The 21,466-nt window shown below is 50.0% G+C and overlaps 1 protein-coding gene and 1 long non-coding RNA gene across 7 annotated transcripts in view; one reads left to right on the top strand and one right to left on the bottom strand.

Moving 5' to 3' along the window:
- Nucleotides 1-21,466, bottom strand: part of KIRREL3 (kirre like nephrin family adhesion molecule 3) — a 604,223-nt gene that overhangs the window by 74,145 nt on the left and 508,612 nt on the right. For all 3 annotated transcript variants that reach the window (XM_086383694.1, XM_086383695.1, XM_086383700.1), the window contains exon 4: nt 18,147-18,296. In XM_086383694.1, the coding sequence (XP_086239820.1) occupies nt 18,147-18,296 (150 nt within the window). The remainder of the gene's footprint in view (nt 1-18,146; nt 18,297-21,466) is intronic.
- On the top strand, nt 16,741-18,263 carry LOC147342230 (uncharacterized). Of its 4 annotated transcripts, none has more exons than XR_015157569.1 (4): nt 16,741-16,974; nt 17,055-17,141; nt 17,228-17,289; nt 18,134-18,263. It is a non-coding gene; the product is annotated as an uncharacterized LOC147342230 (long non-coding RNA). The 4 variants fall into 4 exon arrangements; XR_015157570.1 differs by having other exon boundaries at nt 17,228-17,294; nt 18,134-18,262; XR_015157568.1 differs by having other exon boundaries at nt 17,228-17,294; nt 18,115-18,254.

Raw genomic sequence — 21,466 nt, 5'->3', positions numbered from 1 at the left:
TAGGACCCTGATGCTGGGAAGGACTGAAAGCGGAAGGAGCAGGGGCAGCATAGGATGAGATGGTTAGATACATCACCGACTCAGCGGACACGAATTTGAGTAAACTCTGGGAGATGGTGGAGGACAGAGAGGCCTGGTGTGCTGCAGTTCATGGGATTGCAAAGAGTCAGACATGGCTTAGCAACTAAATAGCATCAACAACAAAGATACTTTAGGAGCCGACCGGACACGGCTGTGTGCCGGACCTGACCTGCTGGCAGCCAGTGGCCACTCGTGAGTCTGGACTCTGTGAGTCATAGGGTCTCTGCCCACTCTGACATCTCTTATTCTTGGGCAGACCCCACACCACCTCACACAGCGGAGGTGTTTGTCACATCTTGTTGCAAAGCTCCTGACTCCTGTGTGCGATGCCTAGGGGCCTGTCCTGGGAGTGCTGCCCACAGCCCCTCAGCCACTCCCCCAGGGAAGATAAGATGTGGCGGCTCCTCTGTGCAGCAGCCAAAAGAGTCCACCCACTCTGGGCGGGCACCCCTTGAAGAGGAAGCGATTCAGTTAACCGCTGGTCCACAGGAGTGTTCAGATCCCCGCTCCAGAGAATCACTGCCTGCTATGGAGTTTTAAGACTAGCGGCTGGAGGATCACTCTCCCCCAGCTGTTTTTCTTTTGTTTTGGTGCCGATGTCTCTAGTCAATAAATAAGTGGGAAATAAAGGATTTTCAAGAAAATAGAATGCAGTCAAAAAGTAAACCGTGAGCTTAATAGCCCCTGGGAGACTGCTACAGACTTCGAAATGATTCCTGGTTTGATGCACTCTTCTGTTAAGTCCAGCTTTCTGAGCTCTGATTTGCATCTTGGGGGTTCCCCTAATGGTTCAGATGGTAAAGAATGTGCCTGCAATGCAGGACATGTGGGTTCAATCCCTGGGTCAGGAAGATCCCCCGGAGAAGGGAAAGGCAACCCACTCCAGTATTCTTGCCTGGAGAATCCCACGGATGGAGGAGCCTGGCGGGCTACAACCCAGGGGCTCGCAAAGAGGCAGACAAGCCCGAGCAACTAACACGTTCACTTTTTACACTCTTTCATCTCGGAAAGGTAATCTTTAAAACTGATTTCCCTTGGCTGCATCTTTCTGGTGTAGAAACTGAACAGACTGTTGCATTACACTAATAACATCAACATTTCACCTACCTTTGCTTTAATTATTTTTCTGTCTTGCCAATGGAACTCGTTTAAATAAGATTTATAGGTGGTGGGGAGGTGGGGTGAGCGGGTGTGCAGCTTAGATAATGGGAAGCTGATTTTCCCTCACTGGGTGTCATGGGTATAAAAGCATGAACTAAAAGTGTGGCAGCACTTAAGTAATAATAATGTCAACATTTCACCTGCCTCCCCTTAATTATTTTTCTCTCTCATCCTTGCCACCTGAACCTGTTCAGATAAGATTCGTGCACAGATTAAAAACCAAGGGTCTTGCTCTCTTAGGCAGATACGGTGTTGCTTTCCTGTGATTCTGTGTGGAGAAAGAGCTGTGAGTAGCAGAAAGGCATTCTCTTGGATCTTCCTGGGGTGAGGTTGGAACCTGGGGATCCCAGATGGACCAATGGCCGTGGACAGAGAAGGCAGGTGACTATGAAGGCAGATGTGGGCAACAGAAGCTGGGCCCAGAGGGGGACTCATTTCTGTACACCAGCTCTCTCCCATACGTGCTCCTAGGCAGGGGTGAGTGGGTCTCATTGGACTGGCAAGGAGGGGTCCTGATGACACATACCACTAGGCAACCCCCTGAGGTGGTGGCCAAGGCAGCTGGGATAGCCCTAGCTTTGCTGTGTGGCCTTGGGGAAGTAACCCAACCTTTCTGAATCATAGTTTTCCTAAAAATGAAGATGCTGGTCTAGATTAGCCATTCTTAAAATCTGGGGAGCTAATTGATTTAGTCCTTTGAAAATATGAAACCTCTCCCCAGAAATGCACAACTTCATTCAGAATTTCGCATCCAATTTTATAGGGATAAAAGGCTCCATACCCCAATCCTTGGCATCACCGTGGGCTCCTGCCGTTCTCCTAGACTGCTGTCTCCTGGCCCCACTGCCACCATCCAGTCTGGGTCCCCTCACTGCTCATCTGTATCCCTGCAGAAGCCCCTTACAGGCTCCTCTCCTGGCGCTCTTACAGTCTGGTCTCAACCCAGCAGTCAGGGTGGGGCTTTTCAAATGTAAGTCAGAGCCTGTTACTCCTCTCTTGAGGACCCTTCAAAGATTCTGCTTTTTCACTTCAAGTGGAAATTTTCCTCCAAGATTCACAGCTAAATTCTTCACCTCTCAAGTCTGTTCAGAAATCAGCTTCTACAGAGAAAATCTGACTAGAAACTACATCAAGTACAGAAATTGAATTAATAATGAAAAATCTTCCCATAAGGAACACTGCAGGTCCAGACAATGTCACTGGTGAATTCTATCAAATATTGAAGGAAAAAATATTATCAATCCTTCACAAAATCTTCCAGAAAGTAGAGGAGGAACACTTCCCAACTCATTCTAGTAAGACTAGTGCTACTCTGATACTAAAGACAGACACATCACAAAATAATTATAGACCACTGTCCATCATGAATACTGATGAAGAGTCCTCAACTCAAAATTAGCAAACTGAATGCAGCAACGTAAAAAAGATTATACACCATGACCAAATGGGATTTTCCCCAGAATTCAAGGTTGGTTTGACATTTGAAGATCAATTAATATAATCCATATTAATAGAATAAAGATAAAAAAAAACTTTATTCTATTAATATGGATTATATCATTCATGACAAAAGCTCTTAACAAAGGAGGAACAGATGGATACTTCCTCAACCTGATATAGGGCACCTATGAAAAAAGTACAGCTAACATTATCCTTTATGGTGAAAGACTGAAGACTTTCTCCTAAGACTGGGAATAAAGTCAAGTTGTCTGCTCTCAGCAGGCTTCCCAGGTGGTGCTTGTGGTTAAAGAACGTGACTGCCAATGCAGGAAACCTAAGAGATGTGCATTCAGTCTCTGGGTTGGAAAGATCCCCTGGAAGAAGGCATGTCAACTCACTCCAGTATTCTTGCCTGAAGAGTGCCCATGGACAGAGGAGCCTGGTGGGCTACAGTCCGTGGGTCTCAAAGAATCAGATGCACGGAATTGACTTAGCACACACACACACACACACGCACAACACACACACACACATACTGCTCTCATCACTTCTATTCAACTTTGTACTGGAAGTTTTAGGCAGTCCAATTACTAAAAAATGGGCAACAGATTGGAAAAGAAAAAATTAAAGCTATCTTCATTTTTAAACAAAGTGATAGTACACAGAGAAAATCTTAAGGAACGCACAAAAATTATTAAAACCTAAAAAATGAGTCTAGCAAGGTTATAGGATCTAAGATCTATATATAAAAATTATATTTCTATATATTAGCAATGAAAAATCTGAAAATAAAACTAAGAAAACAATTCCATTCAGGATAACATCAAAAATAATAAAATAGTCAGAAATAACTTTACCAAAAAAATATGACATACTCTGAAAACCATAAAATGTCATTGGAAAAAATTAGAGAACTAAATAAGTGGAGACATGTTCTATGTTCATGGATTGGAAGACTCAGTATAGTTGAGATGATAATTTTCTTCAAATTTGTCTATAGTTTTGGCACAGTTTCTATAAAAAATTCCAGCAACCATCTTGCAAACATTGACAAGTTGATCCTAAAATTCATATGGAAATACAAGGGATTCAAAATAGCTAACACCATTTTGAAAAAGAACAAAATCAGAGAACCTATCTTTCCCGATTTTAAACTTTAGTATAATGTTCCTAGCAGTTAAGACAGTGGAGGGTTGGCATAAGAATAGACATATATATCAATTTATCATGACTGAGAGTTGAGACATGAACCCTTACATTTTTGGTCAATTGAGTTTTGACAAATGCAATTCAGTGGGGGAAAGGGTAGTCTTTTTCAACAACTGAAGTTGGGACAACTGGGTGGCTACATGCAAAAATGATGAATTTAGTTCCTTGCTTGACAAATTACCCAGAAATTAATTTAAAATGAATCCTATTTGTTGGCACTGATGAACTTATTTGTAGGGCAGTAACAGAGCGACATAGAGAAAAGGCTTGTGAACACAGCTGCGGAAGGAGAGGGTGGAGTGAACTGAGACAGTCGTACTGAAACATATACATTACCATGTATAAATTAGACAGTGGGAATTTGCTGATGCAGGGAGCTCAACCCGATGCTCTGTGATAATCTAGACAGGTGGGAAGGGGCAGGGGGTGGGAGGGAGGTTCAAGAGGGAGGGGACATATGTATATATACCTATGGCTGATTCATGTTGATGTGTGGCAGAAACCAACACATTGCAAAGCAATTATCCTCCAATTAAAAAATGAATACAGTTAAAAAGGATAAACATAAAAAATGAATCATGGGCTATTTGTAAGAGCTAAAACAACTTGTATAAGAAAATATAAAGTTTTGTGACCTTGTGTTAGACAGAGTTCTTGGATGGAATACCAAAAGCACACTCCGTGAAAGAAAAGAAACTAATAAATTGGGCTCGATTAAAATTAGAAGCTTTTGTACTTCAAAAGATACCATTAAGGAGATAGCGAGACAAGCCACAGACTGAGAGAAAATATTTGCAAATTATATATCTGATAAAGGACTTGTATCTGGAGTGTATGAAGAACTCTTACAAATGATAATAATATGACAAATGATGCAGTTTAAACATAGGCAAAAGATCTGAATAAATGCTTCACCAAAGAAAATAAAAGATGGATAATATGCAGATCCAAAGATTTTCAACACATAAGTCATTAGGGGAATGCAAACTGAAAGTGTAGCAGAATACCACTTCAACCTACTAGATGGGTCATCACAGAAAAGCCAAGCAATACTGTGTTGACTAGGATGTAGAGAAACTGGAACTCTCATACACTGCTGGTGGGAACAAAGTAAAATGATGTAGCCACTTTGGAAACTTTGAAAGCCCTCAGTCCCAAATTAGCAAACTGAATGCAGCAACATAAAAAAAAAAAAAAAAAAAAGATTGAACACCATCGCCAAATGGGATTTCCCCCAGGAATTCAAGGTTGGTGCCACTTTGGCACTTTCTTAAAAAGTTAAGTGTAAGCTTTCCACATGGTCTAGCTATTTCACTTCCTAGGAATCTTACCCATGAAAAGTAAAAACATACACATATACATGGGCTTGTATGTGAATGCTCGTGTGTGCTCGCTAAGTCACTTCAGTAGTATCTGACTCTGTGACCCTAAGGACTGTAGCTCATCAGGCTCCTCTTGTCCATGGGATTCTCTAGGCAAGAATACTGGAGCAGGTTGTCATGCTCCCCTCCAGGGGATCTTCCCAACCCAAGAATTGAACCTGTGTCTCCTGCATTGCAGGTGGATTCTTTACCCACTGAGCTACCATGTGAATGTGAATGCTCATAGCAGCATTAGTCATAACAGACTCAAACTGGAAACAATTCAAATGTCCATCAGGTGATGAAAGAATAAACAAAATATATCTAACTATACAATGGCAGAAAGCAAAGAGGAACTAAAGAGCCTCCTGATTAAGGTGAAAGAGGAGAGTGAAAGAGTTGGCTTAAAACTTAACATTCAAAAAATGAAGATCATGGCATCTGGTCCCATCACTTCATGGCAAATGGATGGGGAAAAAATGGAAACAGTGACAGACTTTATTTTCTTGGGCTCCAAAATCACTGCAGACCATGACTGCAGCCATGAAAATAAAAGACGCTTGCTCCTTGGAAGGAAAGCTTTGACAAAGCTAGACAGCATATTAAAAAGCAGAGACATCACTTTGCAGACAAAGGTCTGTATAGTCAAAGCTATGGTTTTTCCAGTACAGATGTGAGAGTTGGACCATAAAGAAGGTCCATCTGTGGTGCTAGAGAAGACTTTCGAGAGTCCCTTGGACAGCAAGGGTGTCAAGCCAGTCATTCCTAAAGAAAATCAACCCTGAATATTCACTGGAAGGACTGGTGCTACAGCTGACGCTCTAATACTTTGGCCACCTGATGGGAAGAGTCAACTCATTGGAAAAGACCTTCATGCTGGAAAAGACTGAGGGCGGGAGGGGTGACAGAGGATGAGACGGTTGGGTGGCATCACTGACTCAATGGACATGAGTTTGAGCAAACTCCAGGAGATACTGAAGGACAGGGAAGCCTGGCTGCTACAGTCCATAGAGTCGCAAAGAACTGGACATGACTGAGCGACTGAACAACCACCACCACCATTCAATGGGATATTACTAAATAACAAAAAGATATGAACTATAGGACTTCCCTGGTGGTCCAGCAGTTAAGAATCCACCTTCCAAAGACGGGATATGGGTTCCATTCCTGGTCAGGGAATTAAGATCCCACATGCCTTGGGGCAGCTAAGCCTGAGCACCTAGAGAGGCCCACATGACACAGCGAAAGATCCTGTGTGCTGCAACTAAGACCCAATGCAGGCAAATAAACAAGTGAATAAACATTACAATAAAAGAGAAATAATTTATGGACACTTACTACAACACAGATGTCTCAAAAACATAATGCTAACTCGAGAAGCCAGACACAAAGGCCACTTATTTTAAGAGTCTATTTGTATGAAATATCCACACAAGGCAAATTCACGGAGACACAAGGCTGATCAGTGGTTGCCTGGGCCTGGAGATGGGTGCAGAGACTGACAACAGATCTTTTCTAGGAAATGACTTAATAGTGGGTTATGGCCATGGTTGTATAACTTTATATATTCACTGAAAACCATTCAGTTGTGCAAGTAAAAGGGGTGGATTTAACGGTATATAAATTAACCTCAGTAAAACTCTTAAAGGGGAAGATGAAAAAGGTCACCTCCTCTGAGAAGTCCACCCTGACTGCTCAACTTGCCCTTTTCTCCAGGAAACCCTCTCTCTTACATTCTGCTTTACATTTTTGGATAGCCCTTAACACCTTCTAATAAACTATAACATTCTCTTCTTATATTTATTGTTTATTGCCCCACTCCCTTTGCTAGATTATAAGTTCCATGAAGGCAGGAGATTTTAATCTGTTTTGATCATATACACATTTCCCGTGCCTAGGACAGTGCCAGGAATACAGAAGGTGCATACAGGTATATTGAAAAAACAGAATGAAACGGAACTTTCCTGGTGGTCCAGTGGCTAAAACTCTGCACTCCCAATGCAAAGGGTCCAGGTTCAATCCCTGGTCAGGGAACTAGATCCTGCTGGCCGCAAGTAAGACTCGGCACAGCCAAGTAAATAAATAAATGAGAATGAGAAAATGCAGAAGCAAAAGAAAACAGCTAAACAGGACAAAAAATAATAATTGTTTAGTCATTAAGCAAAGTCCAGGACTTTTAGTTTCCCCTCAAGAGCTATAGATAATATTCTGAGCCATATCCTGTGAGCTGTTTTGCAGACACCAGAACCCCCACCCAGTAGAAGTTAATTACATGATGACCAGACTGTAGCCATGACATAAGCTGCAACAATTCCGAGAACTGACCTCAAAGGGAGGGGAACAAACCGACGCTGGAACTGAAGACTAACTGTTCTTAAAAGAGTCAAGATGACACTGGTCAGACCACTCATGACCAATTTCAAGAGGACCACCTCCCTCCACCTACAAACCCCAGAAACTCCCCTTTATAAGCCCTTGTCCACTGCAGGAGTCAACCTTTGGACACAAGTCGAGCCTCTTCCTCGGATGCCGACCTCTGGAATAAAGCCAACTTTCTTTCTACCACTCTTGCTTCTTGAATATTAGCCTTCAAGTGGTGGGCAGCCAGACCCCACTTTTGGCAACACTTCCATCTCTAACATTGTCTAACCAAGGTTTGGTTCTGGGGGGCTTCTATTGGTTCTTAGTAGAACTGTTGCCCAGGTCAAGTTGGTATTTGAGGCTGGGGCAGGAGGAGGGACAGGGTAGTCTCAGGTGACCCTTGCTCAAAGCCCACTGTTCTCTGTCTTGCAGATTGAGAGGGGACTTGTTTTCCCTCTCCAGGGATCGTGCAACCCCTGGCTTATTTCTTTCTAGACCGCCATCGGCCCATGTGCAAAACAAGTTTCCTCCATCACCCTGCCGAATGTGTGTCTATCTCCGTGTGTAGACAGAGGGGAAGCGAGCGGAGGGTGTGTCTGGGGCTCGAGCAGCCCCAGCTCTTTCAGGGGGATGGCTGTGAAGTCATAGCCTGCGCCCCCGTTTCTTGCCTTCCACCCTGGAGGCTGCAAGGGTATTCCAGGCACTGGTGATTTCTCAGCTGCTCACATCACACCGCTCCTGACATATTTACATATGGAAAGTTCTCCCTTTCGATAAACATTTACAAACACCTTGATCGACTTGTGAAAATGTGACACTCTTTTGGAAGCAAGTCTTCGTGGGCTGTGGGGCTCAGCTATGTATTTTCCTGAGAAGGAGGCAGTCATGCGGGTTTCTGGGGGCCTACAAACCTCCCAGTCAGGAAAACCTCCCCCGCAACGGACAGAATAATTTAGAGACCCAGAGCGACGGGGAAAGAAGCTGCCGGCGGTTCCCCTGATGATGAGACTTAATGGGACGGAAAATGGGTGCTGTGGGTCTAGGGGCCCTGGCTCCCAAGGCGCATCTGGGGAACAGCGCTGCCAGGAAGGGTTTTTATGAAGCCTTGGCTCTTGTGCAAGGCTGCCCCTCTGACTCTGGGGGCCTGGGTGGCCACAGGGCTCAGAAAGGGTTCCCGGAGCTCCTGGGGCTGGAAAGAGACCTGTGATCATAAGGGGAGGAGTCAGGCAGCAGTAATCCTCAACAGAATTTGGGGAAAGGGGAGGGGCGTGACTTAGCCAGAAAGGGCAAGGGTATTTTACCAGAAAGACCCAAGTTCAGATTCTAGCTCTTCTTCTTAACTGTTGAGTGACCTGGAGCAAGTGAATGGGCTTCTTTGTCTGTCAGCCTCTGCATCTGCGAAAGGAAACCTCAGGCTTGCCTGCCAGAGATGGTGAGGGGGTAAAAAAGCCCCCCTGTGTGGATGGCCCAGCAGTGGGTCAAGGTCCCTGAATTGCGCCTCTCTAGCTGGACCTATGACATGGGGCTCATCTCGACACAGCGGCAAGACGACAAAGCTCTGGCCGCCCCCAGTCCTGACGTAGCTCCGTGCATACTTCCTCTGCAGAAAACTGCCCGTGGGGAGAGACTGGCTCCTGGCTCCTGCTGGTGGCATCACATCCTCCATCTCTGTGGGGTCATCCGTGGGCCCTGGGTGCGGGGGCTCTCAGGAGTGCTCCTGGGAGCCCACCTCAGGTTGTGTAGCTTCGTCTCTCTCCTCCCTCCTAGCACGACACCCTCCCTTGCCCATTGGCTGCTGGGGGAAGGCTGCCGTTTAGTGGCATTTTCCTTTCTCATTTCATGCTGTAATGGAGATTCATTGCTAGTTTTAAATCCATAATTTGCCATGAAACCCTCCTCTCAAGCCAGGCTGAGGTCGGAGTGGAGAAGTAGTGAGTTATTCTTACCCTTTCAAGGTCTCCCTGACCAGCCCCAGCCTCTCAGGCACTCCCCAGCTCTGGGCTTGGGCAGAATCCCCGGGGTGACACCCACTCTGCCCCACAGGTTGGAGCCATGAGGGGGCCCTTCACCCCCGGGGGGCTGGCTGGCCCTGCCTCTCCCTCTAAGTCCACTAGGACTCTTCCTTCAGCTTCATTTCTCTTTAGGGGGACTTGGTAGAGAAGTGGGCCTTGTGCTGGGGTGACGTGCACCACCAGCTCCATCCTTTTCTGGGCCTGTCAAAACTTTTGTGGCTTTACTGAGATTTCTCCATTTCCCAACAGTGACTGGCCTTCCCAGGTGGCGCTAGTGGTAAAGAACCCACTTGCCAATGCAGGAGATGTTAGAGACACAGGTTTGATTCCTGGGTTGGGAGAAGGGATTGGCAACCCACTCCAGTATTCTTGCCTGAAGAATCCCATGGACAAAGGAGCCTGGTGGGCTGCAGCCCACAGGGTCGCAAAGAATCAGACACGACTGAAGTGACTTAGCATGCAGCAGTGACCATAGTCTTAATTGAGGGGCTTCATGTCTTTCCACCACGGGGGCACTGATGAATCTGCAAGCTGTGAACTTGTGTGTGTGTGTGTGTGTGTGTGTGTGTGTGCACACCAGTCCATTTGTCCTTGGCTCACTGTGTATCTGGATGCACAAATAGGGACCCAGTTAGGCTTCCTGACAGAGGACCCAGGAGGCTACCTGGAGAGAGGCAGGCTCTTGACGGGGCTTTTTCAGGCGGGAGGGATGTGGGAGGCCAAGTCCAGGCCAGAGGAAGTAGTGATGGCAGAACTGGTGAGGGCCGCCTCGAGGCAGCTGCATTCTGAAAGTGACAGGCAAGTGGCTGGAATCTCACACGCAGCCGTGCAGCTGCTGGTTTCACACTGAACTGTGGATGCCAGAGGATCCAGGGCCCAATTTTTGCAAATCTCCATGGTCTGAGCCCACATTCCTCTTGGCTGAGCAGTGGAGTCTGTTCAGCATCTCTTAGGGTCATGCTTGATTACAGCAGCGGAAGGACATACTATTCTTGCTCTCAGGAGCAAGGGGAAAGGACTCGGGGAACAATGACCCCTGAACCGGGATGGAATGAGAAAGAAGCACAAACTATGGAGTGGTTCTGTTATGTCATCTTTCTAGCTCCTCGTTTTCCCCAGGAGAAGGAAAGCGGGTCCCAGGAGGTTAAACTTGGGGATCCCATGGCTCACCGCTGGTCAGTGGCAGGACTGGGGCAACGATGCTCATTGCCTGACTTCCTGGCCAGGGTCCTGGCCCTCCTTGGACCTGGAGACATGCTGGTGCCCTGGGCACGGTGGACTGCAGGGTTGCCCCAGAGAGCCCAGGTCACTTAGTGGTGGTTGGGGGTGGTGTGTGTAGGGGGGCAAGGAACTAGAAATGGAGTGGTGGAGGGCAGGAGCAGGAAGCTGAGCGCCTTGCATACAGCAGACCCTGGGTGGCCTCCAACAAACCTTCCTGCCTTCCCTTGGGCTGGGGTTGAAGGCAAGAGATGCTGGAATGGGGAGGGGAGGGGCTGGCCCTGGGTTGGCTCTGTGGGGGCACCTCCATCGTTGAGTGGTAAGAGCTTCCCAAGGTGACATCAGGCATCAGGTCACCTCGGCAAGGCCACTTGACCAGACAGCTTAGCTCTTCTCTCATTGGCTGAATCTGTTCCAACTGCCCTTGGAGATGCTGGGTGAGGTAAGGAGGGGTGTGTGCATCTCTTGCATCAGGCCTCCTTCTCCTTTCAGAGGGACCCGCCTGCCCCCTGCCACCTACATTCAGGCCAAGAGGGGAAGTGCTGGGTTTGACTCCATCCCTGAGGGGTCTCCAACCTCTCTGGAGCCTTGGGGGTCACCCAGCATCTGTGGGTCCCCTTCTTCCCCACACTCTCCTCTATTATGGATGGACCCTGGCCAGAGAGGAGCAGCCTCTCCTGACAGCCCACTGAGGCTGAGGTAAGAACAAGGAGACGAGGGTGGGCTCCTTTCCATGCAACATGGCCGATTAGAGGAAAAGGGGGACCGTAGTGGGGGGCACCATTGGACATAGAAAGAGGGCCATCATGACTCAGCTCTGAAGTCCACACACCACCCAGTGGCTACAGGGACCTCCAGGCAGACACCCCATCTCTGCTGATCTCCCATCAACAACTGCTTTGCAGGGAGCATATGGCCTTGAATCCAAGTGTGGACTGCAGAGACCAAGACTCCACCCCCAGGGAGCTTATACTATAATTTGGAATTGAGGGACCATGCGTCAGCTTCAAGTAACTCAATGATCCCTAAAGCCACGCCCACCTTGTAACCTACAAGAGCAGGGGGGCACAGAATTAGAGCAAGAAGTCAAAGAGGGGCGCACAGTGGCCAGACAGGGGGAGAAGCAGAATCTCCCACTGGCCCAGGGAGGCTTGGAGTGGCCTGGGCTCCCGAGAGGGCAGAGGAGCAGGAAGAGGCTGGGGAGACCAGCTGGGGGTGGGCACGGGTGTGCATGAGGCAAGGTGCACAGCCGCCCAGGCACCACCTCTGTCCTGGAGCTTCGGGAGATAAGGGTGATCTTGCTCTTCTCTCCCATCTCCGGCTTGCTTGCTGCCCCAATTTGGGGGTGACTGCAGGGTAATGAATGTGGCAGGAAGCAGACGCACAGCACAAATGTGATACGGCACCTAAGACCAAGCCGGGGCCCAGGCAAAACTCACTTAATGAGGAGATAAGGAAATCAATTCTGCTTGTCTTTCCGGGTGCGCGAGCCCGGAGAGGCCCCTGCAGGATTTGTGGATTTCTGCCTGCTCGCTGGATGGAACCGCTTCTCCAGGACACAACCGCCTGATCCCCCAGGAAGGAGGAATCGCTTGTTGGTTTCTCTTTGCATTTCAGGAATAACAGTAACAACAACAGGTATAGTAACAGCAGCCAATGCCTGCATGCCTTGTGGCATACCAGGTGCTGGTGTGAGAAATGCCCTATGTGTATTATTTCATGAAATCTTCTAAGACTAAGAGGACAGATGAAATTATCTCCCCATTTTACACACGAGGAAACTGAGGCACAGAGGGGCTGAATACCTGTCCAAGGTCACACCACAGGTTTCAAGTGCAGTCAAGTTGGCTGTGGGCTCTTAACCGTGAAGCCGTGTTGCCTCTACAAACACAACACAACTCTCCTGTGTATCGAGGATGTATATCTACCAGGTACTGTTCTCATGGTGAGGGTCAGTGTGATCCCACTAGTCAGTCCCACTTCTGTCACTACCGCCACCTGGGGGACACTTTCTGAGGCCCTGGCATGTGCCTGTAGGCTGGGTGTGAGGGCTGCACACTGCCTTTCAGACACCCAGTGTAGGAGCCAGACATGTGAACAGTGGCTTTCAACAGAATGTGGCGAGCACTGTGATGGAGGTGGGGCAGCAGGCTAAGGGACCCCAGAGCAGGACAGCCAGGCCATGTGACGTTCAGGGAGGGCTTCCTGGAGGAGGCGCTATCTAAGATGAATCCTGCCAGGTGAGCAAGAAGCGGCCAAGGGAAGAGAGGTTGGGAAGCGCATTCCAGGCAGAAGCACATGCGAGGAAAGGCACAGGGGTGTGGTGAGTGGAGGGTGCCGTTATCCGGGAGCTGGAGCTGGAGAGCAAGCTGAAGGCAGGCCTCAGGGGGCCCCGCATGCCACGGAGGGAACTTGGGCTTTGTTCTGTGGCGGTGCTTCCTCACCCCTGAAGAGCTGCTCAGGCTGTGCCCCCATCCCTGACAGGGTGACGGGGTGGCACTCTCACCACCGGTTTCTGAGAGAATGACTTTAGAAGCCAGTGCTCTTGGCCGTTTCAGTTCCGCCTGCCTTTGCTGTGGGACCTGGCTTGTGCTCCGTCTCTCTCTGGAACCACCTGCCCAGAAGGTTAGGGGACTGGGGACTGGGGGATGCTGCCGGCTCTGTGGACATAGAGGCCTGAGAGCTCCCCAGCTGAAAGAGCTGCAGACAGAGACGAAGGGAAGACACATTTGGACCTTATTTGTCTGCTCCAAAGTATTTGGGGTTTACATCATCTTAAAGATGCCCTCTTCATTTAAATTGACTTACTCTCCGTCGTTAAATAATTCATGTTGATGTAGGAAGCGTTGTTAATACTGGGAGCCACAGGGCAGTAGAGTTAATATTAAAACGAACCAGGAAGAAGAGGGAAATGGGGTAGGAAGCCGGGGAAAATCCCTTCTTTAATAATTAACTCGACATCCACAATCCTCCTCTTCCTCCACCCCCAGACTTTCAATCCCCCTTACCTTGTTCTGCTTTCCCATTTTCATAGCACGTGTTTCCACCTGATATCCTTCGCGGCTACACAGCGTGCTGGCTCAGTGTTTACTGTGCAGTGACTGTCTCTCTCTCTCTGCTCGAATGCGAGCTCCACTAGGCAGGGGAGATTTTCTCTCTCATTTACTAATGAGTCTCCAGCGTCTGGCACCTAATACCTGCTCAGCAAACGTTTGTTGATCAGATCCTTGGTGCCTATGTCCTCCTGCTCTGGGTCCCCTCCCCAAATTCCTGCCATCCAGCTTTCATGAAGTTAAAAGGATCAAATGCTATTGCCCCCTTACTCCTCTGGCCCTGGGACGGTTTTGGTATTTTTCAATTCAGAGGTTCCTGCAGGTGGGAGAAACGGCGTGTGCATCAATTCACAGATGCGGAAACTGAGACTCAGAGAGGCTGAGTGACCAGCTCACAGCTGGTTAATGGCAGGACCATGACTGTTGTCTCCAGGCCTGTGACTCTGTCTCTGACACCATGATTCCAGGGATGGTCTGGGGGTGGGAGGGTGCCTAGTCCTTACCTTGCTCAGCTTCATAGGAGCTGCCTCTTCCCCTTCTTCCTCTCTGTCTCCCTGGCTCCCTCCCTCTTGTCTCCCTGGGGAAGCAGACCCTCAACTCACAGTTGCTCCCCACCTGATTGCATCTGAGAGCTGGAAACACAAGGCTAATTAACGTGTCTGTGACTCTAGGCTTGGCTGCCGGGCCAGGTTCCCAGGCCCTCCCTGGAGCACTGCAGACTCTGAGTTAGCCCTTTGGCTTCTCCAAGCAGGCTGCCGGCGGATGCATATTTTAACAATGCACATCTGTTGGCTATATAATCTCTCGTATTTGCCCTCTCACTTGGTGTTTTGATGGAAGACCCCTGGGGGTCTCCCTCTGGTCCAGCCAGTGTTTGCTTTGCAATTTTGCAGGAATACCATCTGATTCTGCTCTCACATCTTCTGCAGGTTGTAATCAGGCTTTTACTTTATTTAATTAAAAATCTATCTCAGGCAAATACAGACAAAATTAGGAGTCTCTCTCATTCCTGGAACACAGGGAAGGCAGAGACCCTCCTTGGGATCCCCCTTCCCCGGCCTTGGGGATCTGGCTGGGTCACTCCCAGGCTGAGATGTCGTGGCAAAGCAGATGGGATCTGGGTCAGGAAGCTGGCTGGCCGAGGTAGGAACAGCCCTCTTTCCTCCACTGGCACTGGAGAAGCCCTTTTGGTTCACCACTGTGAGTAGACCAGGCTCCCTTTCCAAAAGGCTGGGTCAGTGTCTGCATGCAGGGCCGCCCTCCAGGGCAGTAGGTGGGGCTGTGTACCTAGGAGAAACTCAGCCGGAGCCCTGCAGGGCCAGCTCAGGGAGGGGATCCATAGGACTAGCTTTAGGGTGCAGACCCACAGGACCATTCAGGGCTGGGGACCTACATGAACAGGTGAGAGATGGGGACCTGGGGTACCCTTGAGGAGTCAGGGGAGACTGTGGCAGAGTCTGGGGAAGCTGGAGGAGAGGTGGTGTGGTCTGTGTGAAAGGCTGATGGATAAACGCCAGCTTAGGCTCCCTTTCTGGCCTTAGGAATTCCACCCAGGCCATCCTGCTGGGGTCTCCTGGAAACTCACCTTCCCTCTCCTCAGCTCATCTCCTGACTCACGAAACATCTCCCCCCACAAACCAGCTCTGCCCAGAAGACAGTGCCAGGTCAGGCCAGTGGAGAGGGAGATGGGGGGCTGAAAGCCTTCTAGATGTGACCCAAGACAAAATTAAGTCTGTTCCCATCAGACCCTGCGGCCCTGCTCGCAGAAGCCTGGCTCTTCACCAACTGGACAAAGGCAGTCCTACTGGCATTTAGAAATGTGGACACTGGGCAGAGAGCACTGGTTTGGAGTTGGAAACTCGGGGGTCTGTTTTGAATGTTAAGTGAGCTGTGTGACCTCCCATGAGAGCTTTTGTCTCTCTGAGTCTCAACTTCCTTATCTGTAAAATATCTGGGATAACTTGGACTTTGTAATCAACTGAGATAGTACAGATGAAAGGGGGCTGTGGCTTGGTATGACCAGGTGAAGCTCTGATCCCAGGATGAGAACTTAAGGACCAGAGGCATCCCCATCTGTTTTAAGTCCTGTGTGAAGTCAGGAGTGGGCAATGCTCAGGGCCCTCTCAGTTTAGCATCTCTGGTACTCTCTAGAAGGGTTTCCCTGATAGCTCAGTTGGTAAAGAATCCGCCTGCAATGTGGGAGATGGGGGTTCATCCCTGGGTTGGGAAGATCCCCTGGAGAAGGGAAAGGACACTCACTCCAGTATTCTGGCCTGGAGAACTCCATGGACTGTATAGTCCATGGGGTCGCAAAGAATTGGACACGACTGAGTGACTTTCACTTTCACCCTCTAGAAGGGGTCCAAGAGTGGAGCATGGTGCTATCAAACCTCTGGAGATAAAGACGTTACAACCCAGGACTTCCCTGGTCGTCCAGTGCTTAAGAATCTGCCTGCCAATGCAGGGCACTCCGGTTCCATCCCTGGTCTGGGAAGATTCCACATGCCACGAAGCAACTAACCCCCTTGTGCCACAACTGCTGAAGTCCACACGCCTTAGAGCCTGTGCTCCGCAACAAGAGAAGCCGCCACGATAAAAATCCGCACGCGGCAACGAAGAGCAGCCCCGTTCGATGCAACTAGAGAAAGCCCATGTGCAGCAGCAAAGGCACAGTCCAGCACCCGCCGCCCCCAACTCCCAAATAAAATAGGATCCAGTCCTCTTAAAAAAAAAAAGATCCTACAACTCTGCTTAGCAAATCTATACTAACCTTTTGCAATCCTCAAAGATCAGAAAATATGTTAGGCACTAAACCCTCCTTCTCTTTTCCCTCAATCCCCACAGCAATCGAAGGCCGGGTGCCATTTCAGCAATATCTCAAGGGAGACGCAGGTGGCCGACTTTCCCTCTGACACAGGGGGCCCGCCACTTCCTCGTCAAGGGACCCCGGCTCATTGACCGTCCAGAGAAGGTTTATTTCTCTCATCCCTTCTGGGGGAGACTCAGAGGTTGAAGGGGATCTCTGAGGTTGGCCCCCAGTTCCTCCTCCTCGTCTCAAGAAGCCAAGCTCTGCACTGGGTGAGTGGTCCTCCAGGGCCTATCCCAGCGTGCTGGCCATGTAGATCTGACGCCCTCTTAAATATTTCATCTCTGACTAGTCATGTGCCTCAGCTGCCCGGTGGTGAGGAGGCAGCACCCCAGCTGGTGACCCTGTTGTCAGACTCTTCAACAGCTGCTGGGGGCAGGTAGTGGCGGGCCAGCGGGTTGGGGGTGGACTTCCCTCTTCCGGTGGCCTGTGTACCACCCTGCTACATCTGCCCTTTGCTTCTAGGAGCCTCAAACCCTCACTTGGGGCCACCTTCCCCATCCCCAGGTCAGCGTCGGAACAGCGAGGTAACGTAAGCGGAGGGACTGAAAGGGTTGCTGTGCGGCGCGACGCAAACCTTAGCTATTATTACTGATGCACCGGCGTGGCTCGCAGCAGGCCTGGCTCCGCGCTAGCATCTGGCGGGAGGAGGCAGTTGATGGGGCTGAACTCTAAATGAGGATGAGGCGGTTGAGGGAGTAGCTGAGCCCGTCCCCTGGTCTCCAGGCAGGTGTGCCTGGGCCCAGTAGTGGGGACCTCTTCAGGAGGATGTCCCCAGGGAAACCGAGATAAAGACCAGGAGGGCAGAGGTGTGATGTGGCCTAAGAACCTGTAATGGTTCTCCTGGGGATGACGTAGGCAGCCAGCCTGGGCCTCCGCTGAGAGCCGGGATTCCCAGGGAGCAGTGACGGTGGGAAGGAGCAGGGCCAGGGTCATCCCTGTGGATGCTCTCACCACGAGAGCCTGATGGGGGAGGAGGCTAGATGGGGCTTTGCCAGCAGGAGGGAAGGGCAATTCGTAAAGAAGCAACTCAAAGATACATCCCCTTCTTCTCTGGGTCTCCATCATCAAACACAGCGCCTGGCTTAGACCATGTGCACAGAACACGCTTCCTGACTGAATAAACAAGCACCCAGGAGCCCCTTTAGCTTCCTCAGTGGCAAACACGCTGGAGTTGGGCAGAGTCAGGGGTCGGCTGGCACTGGCCTCCCGATGTCCAGCACAGGGACGTTCCCTTTCCCCCTTTTGGTGGGGAGGGACGGACACGGTGGGGCAGCAGCCCTGTTGTCCAGTGGGCAGGCCCCTCCAGGCTGGCCCGATTTCTGGAGCTGAGCCCTGGCTGCTTCTCACAGCATCCTTGGCCGGGCGCAGGGACGGTTCTTACCTAGGACGGTGAGGCGTGCAGGGCGGGACCGGATGGCGGCCTGGATGGCCTGGCACTCGTACACAGCATCGTCTTGCAGCTCCGCCCGCAGGATCTTCAAGTGATGCTCCCCTGACAGGTGGTTCCCTACCACCAGGTACTGCGGGTAACCTGGGGAGAAGGCAGGTGCATCAGGGGGGTGGGGCGGGGTGGAGAAGCCGGTATGACTGACGGGCGCAGTGGGCGGGACATCCAGCGGGTGGGGGTGAGGGGTTGGGGGGCTGGTCTTAGGGGGCCGGCAGAGCAGGAGGAGATAGCGCAGATCCTTGATGTCAGTGTAAGGAGCACAAAAGTGAGCTTCCCCAGGGAGCTAGGACAGCGTGTCTGTGTGTGTGTGTGTGTGTGTGTGTGTGTATAAAGGTACTGCAGGTTTTAAGTTTAGGGATGTCAGAGAAGCTGTTATTAGAGCGGAAAGGAGCTGAATGTGGACAGACACAATGGGTTGTCACCCTGGAATGCAGCATGCTCGGCTCTGAGGCTTGCCAAGCAGACACACATCCTGATGAGGAAACACACACAGAAAGACAGAGAGACCCAGGCTCAGAGTCACAGAGAAGACAGGGCCAGAGGGAGAGAGAAGAAGGAAACAAAAATACTTGGAAAAAGAGCAAGAGTGGCTTTGGGGGAAAACTTTGGTTGCAGACGGACAGGAAGTAGCAACCGAGGCCCACTCACCAGAGCCCAGGAGCCTCTGGTCACTCTGAGCTATAAGTGACTATTTTCTGGTCATTCTTACTATGACCCCCCGGGACCCCAGGGCCTGATTAAGCACTTAGGTGACACTCAGGACACTTAAAAATTGGGGGCCTCTTATACTATTGGCGATGAATAATAGATGAATAAAGGCTTGAATATGATGAATCATTAAGCAGTTTTCCTGGGGCTCTGTGGGTTGAAATACATCAGGGGTGTGGCTGCCAGGTTGGGCAGAGCTTCTCTGTCCCGGATCTTGGGCCCTCGACCTTCTTTTTTTTTTAATTTATTTATTTTTAATTGAAGGATAACTGCTTCACAATATTGTGTTGGTTTCTGCCATACATCAACATGGATCAGCCATAGTTATGCCTATGTCCCTTCCCTCTTGAACCTCCCTCCCACCCCCACCCTTTCCCACCCCTCTAGGTTGTTAGGGAGCCCCGGTTTGAGTTCCCTGAGTCATACAGCAAGTCTCCATGGCTGTCTATTATGCATAAGGCAGTGTATATGTTTTCATGCCACTCTCTCCATTCGTCTCGCCCTCTCCTTCCTCCCCTCCCACTGTATCCATAAGTCGGTTCTCTGCGTCTGCCTCTTCACTGCTGTTGGGCCCTCGATCTCCTTAGTTCCTTTCCACAGGACCTGTTTTCCATGCACCACTTTCCCCGACCTCTGCGTGTCCCCACCTTCAGGGTCCCTCTCTTTCCAGAGGCCCATCCACCCTCCGACAGCCCCAAACTGCTTCTCTTTCTGAAGGGCCTTCACTGGGGCAGAGTGAGTTCTCAGCAGGAGGCAGTTGGGCACGTTTGGCCTTTTAAAGAGAAGACTAAGGCTTGAGAGACAGAAACAGACAGGGTACGTGCCATAGCTCTCTTCAAATTTTTCTCAGTCTTTTAGTAGGGGTTAGATGTTTTTGCGTAGCTTCTAAGGATTGGACCAAGGGGCACAATGAATGTGGGGACGCCCTTTAGGTTACTGTTAGCAAGGTGCTGGTGTCAACAGAGATCTGGGCTGCCAGAGGTGGTAGTGAGGTCCCCGTCACTGGCTGTATTCAAGCAGATGTGGGACAATCCCCTGTCAGGGACACTACAGAGGAGATTTCTTGGGTGCCCTAGGGCCTCTCTTACTCCCATAACCTACGGGTCTTCCAGAGGGGAGCGCAGGGTTCCCTGGGGGTGGGCTGTTAAGGGGCACCCATTCCTGGTCAGTGGAGGCAGCAGTGATCCTCCGCCAGGCTCCCCAGTATGCTTTTGGGGTGCATCCTGTGTGGCTGAGCCTGTTAGGCTCACGTCTTCACGGCTAGCATTGTCCCCAGCATGCCCTCCACAGCTGTTCAGGCCTGGCCGGAGATGCTATAGGGCCATCAGCTGTAGCCCCAAGAGCATGGCTTCCCCTCCTGCCCGCCCTTCCTGCCCTCTGCTGGGGTTTGGGGAGGAGCCTGGTAAGTTGAGCTGGCTCTCCACGGGGCCCGGTGAGGAGCTGGAGTGGGCGCTGGTCCAGCCTCGCCCGGCTGCAGCTGCCATCAGTGTAGCTGGAGGGCGGCCCCCAGCCCCTCCGACCTGCTGTCTCGTGACCAGCTCCTGGCCCCCTGTAGGCATCCTGGCCGGAGCTCGTGTTTTGCTGTCTCTAGCCAACAGCAGCCGCCTTCTGCTCTCCTAAGCTGCTGAAAACATCAGTGATGGGTTTGTCTGTATTCGCCTAATTAGGCGACGGGTCGTGATGCTGTTCTGAGGACTGGCAGCATCTTTGGAAAACACAGGCCCAGGATCACAGATTCAGAGCAAGTTCTAGCTCCTTCCACTAGTACCGTCACTCTCTTTTGCTACTCTCAGGGGAGGTAAAATTATGGGTAGTCTGGGTTCCACAGGCAAACTCCCTGGGTTTTAATGTCAGCTCTGTCAGCCCCTAACTCTGCCGTCTCGGGCAAGTTACCCTAACTGCTTTGTGCTTCCATTTCCTTGTCAGTAAAATGGGACAGTGCTAGTACCTGGTAGAGTTATGAGGAAGAATAGATAGGATTATCTACGTAAAGCACTTGACACAGTAAGTAGTCTACAAATGTTAGTTTAAACTCTGTATGACACAGGAAGCTCAAATTTGGTGCTCTGAGACAATCTGGAGGGATGGGATGGGGTGGGAGGTGGGAAGGAGGTTGAAGAGGGAGGAGACATATGTATACCTATGGCCGATTCATGTTGATGTGTGGCAGAAACCAACACAATATTGTAAAGCAATTATCCTCCAATTAAAAATAAATTAAAAATTGACCATGACAGTGATTAAGGTAGCCAGAGAGGTTCCTGTCTTTAACAGACAGGGTACAAGCGTTTTGGGGGTTGGGAGTCAGGATCCCATGAATTTGCTGTTCTGTCACTAAGTCGAGTCTGATTCTTTGTGACCACATGGACTGCAGCATGCCAGGCTTCCCTGTCCTTCACTAACGATCTCATACTCATGTCCATTGAGTCAGTGATGCCATCCAACCATGTCATCCTCTGTTGCCCCCTTCTCCTCTTGCTTTCAATATTGCCCATGCATTGGGCTTGAGATATGTTTGAATCAATTTCTTTCTCAGCTGTGACTTT

Source organism: Bos grunniens, chromosome 29, assembly GCF_055505025.1.
Source record: "Bos grunniens cultivar Pamir isolate PY7600 chromosome 29, Bosgru_T2T1.0, whole genome shotgun sequence".
In the NCBI taxonomy this organism is placed as follows: Eukaryota; Metazoa; Chordata; class Mammalia; order Artiodactyla; family Bovidae; genus Bos; species Bos grunniens.
This window is presented reverse-complemented; position numbering and strand designations above follow the sequence as displayed.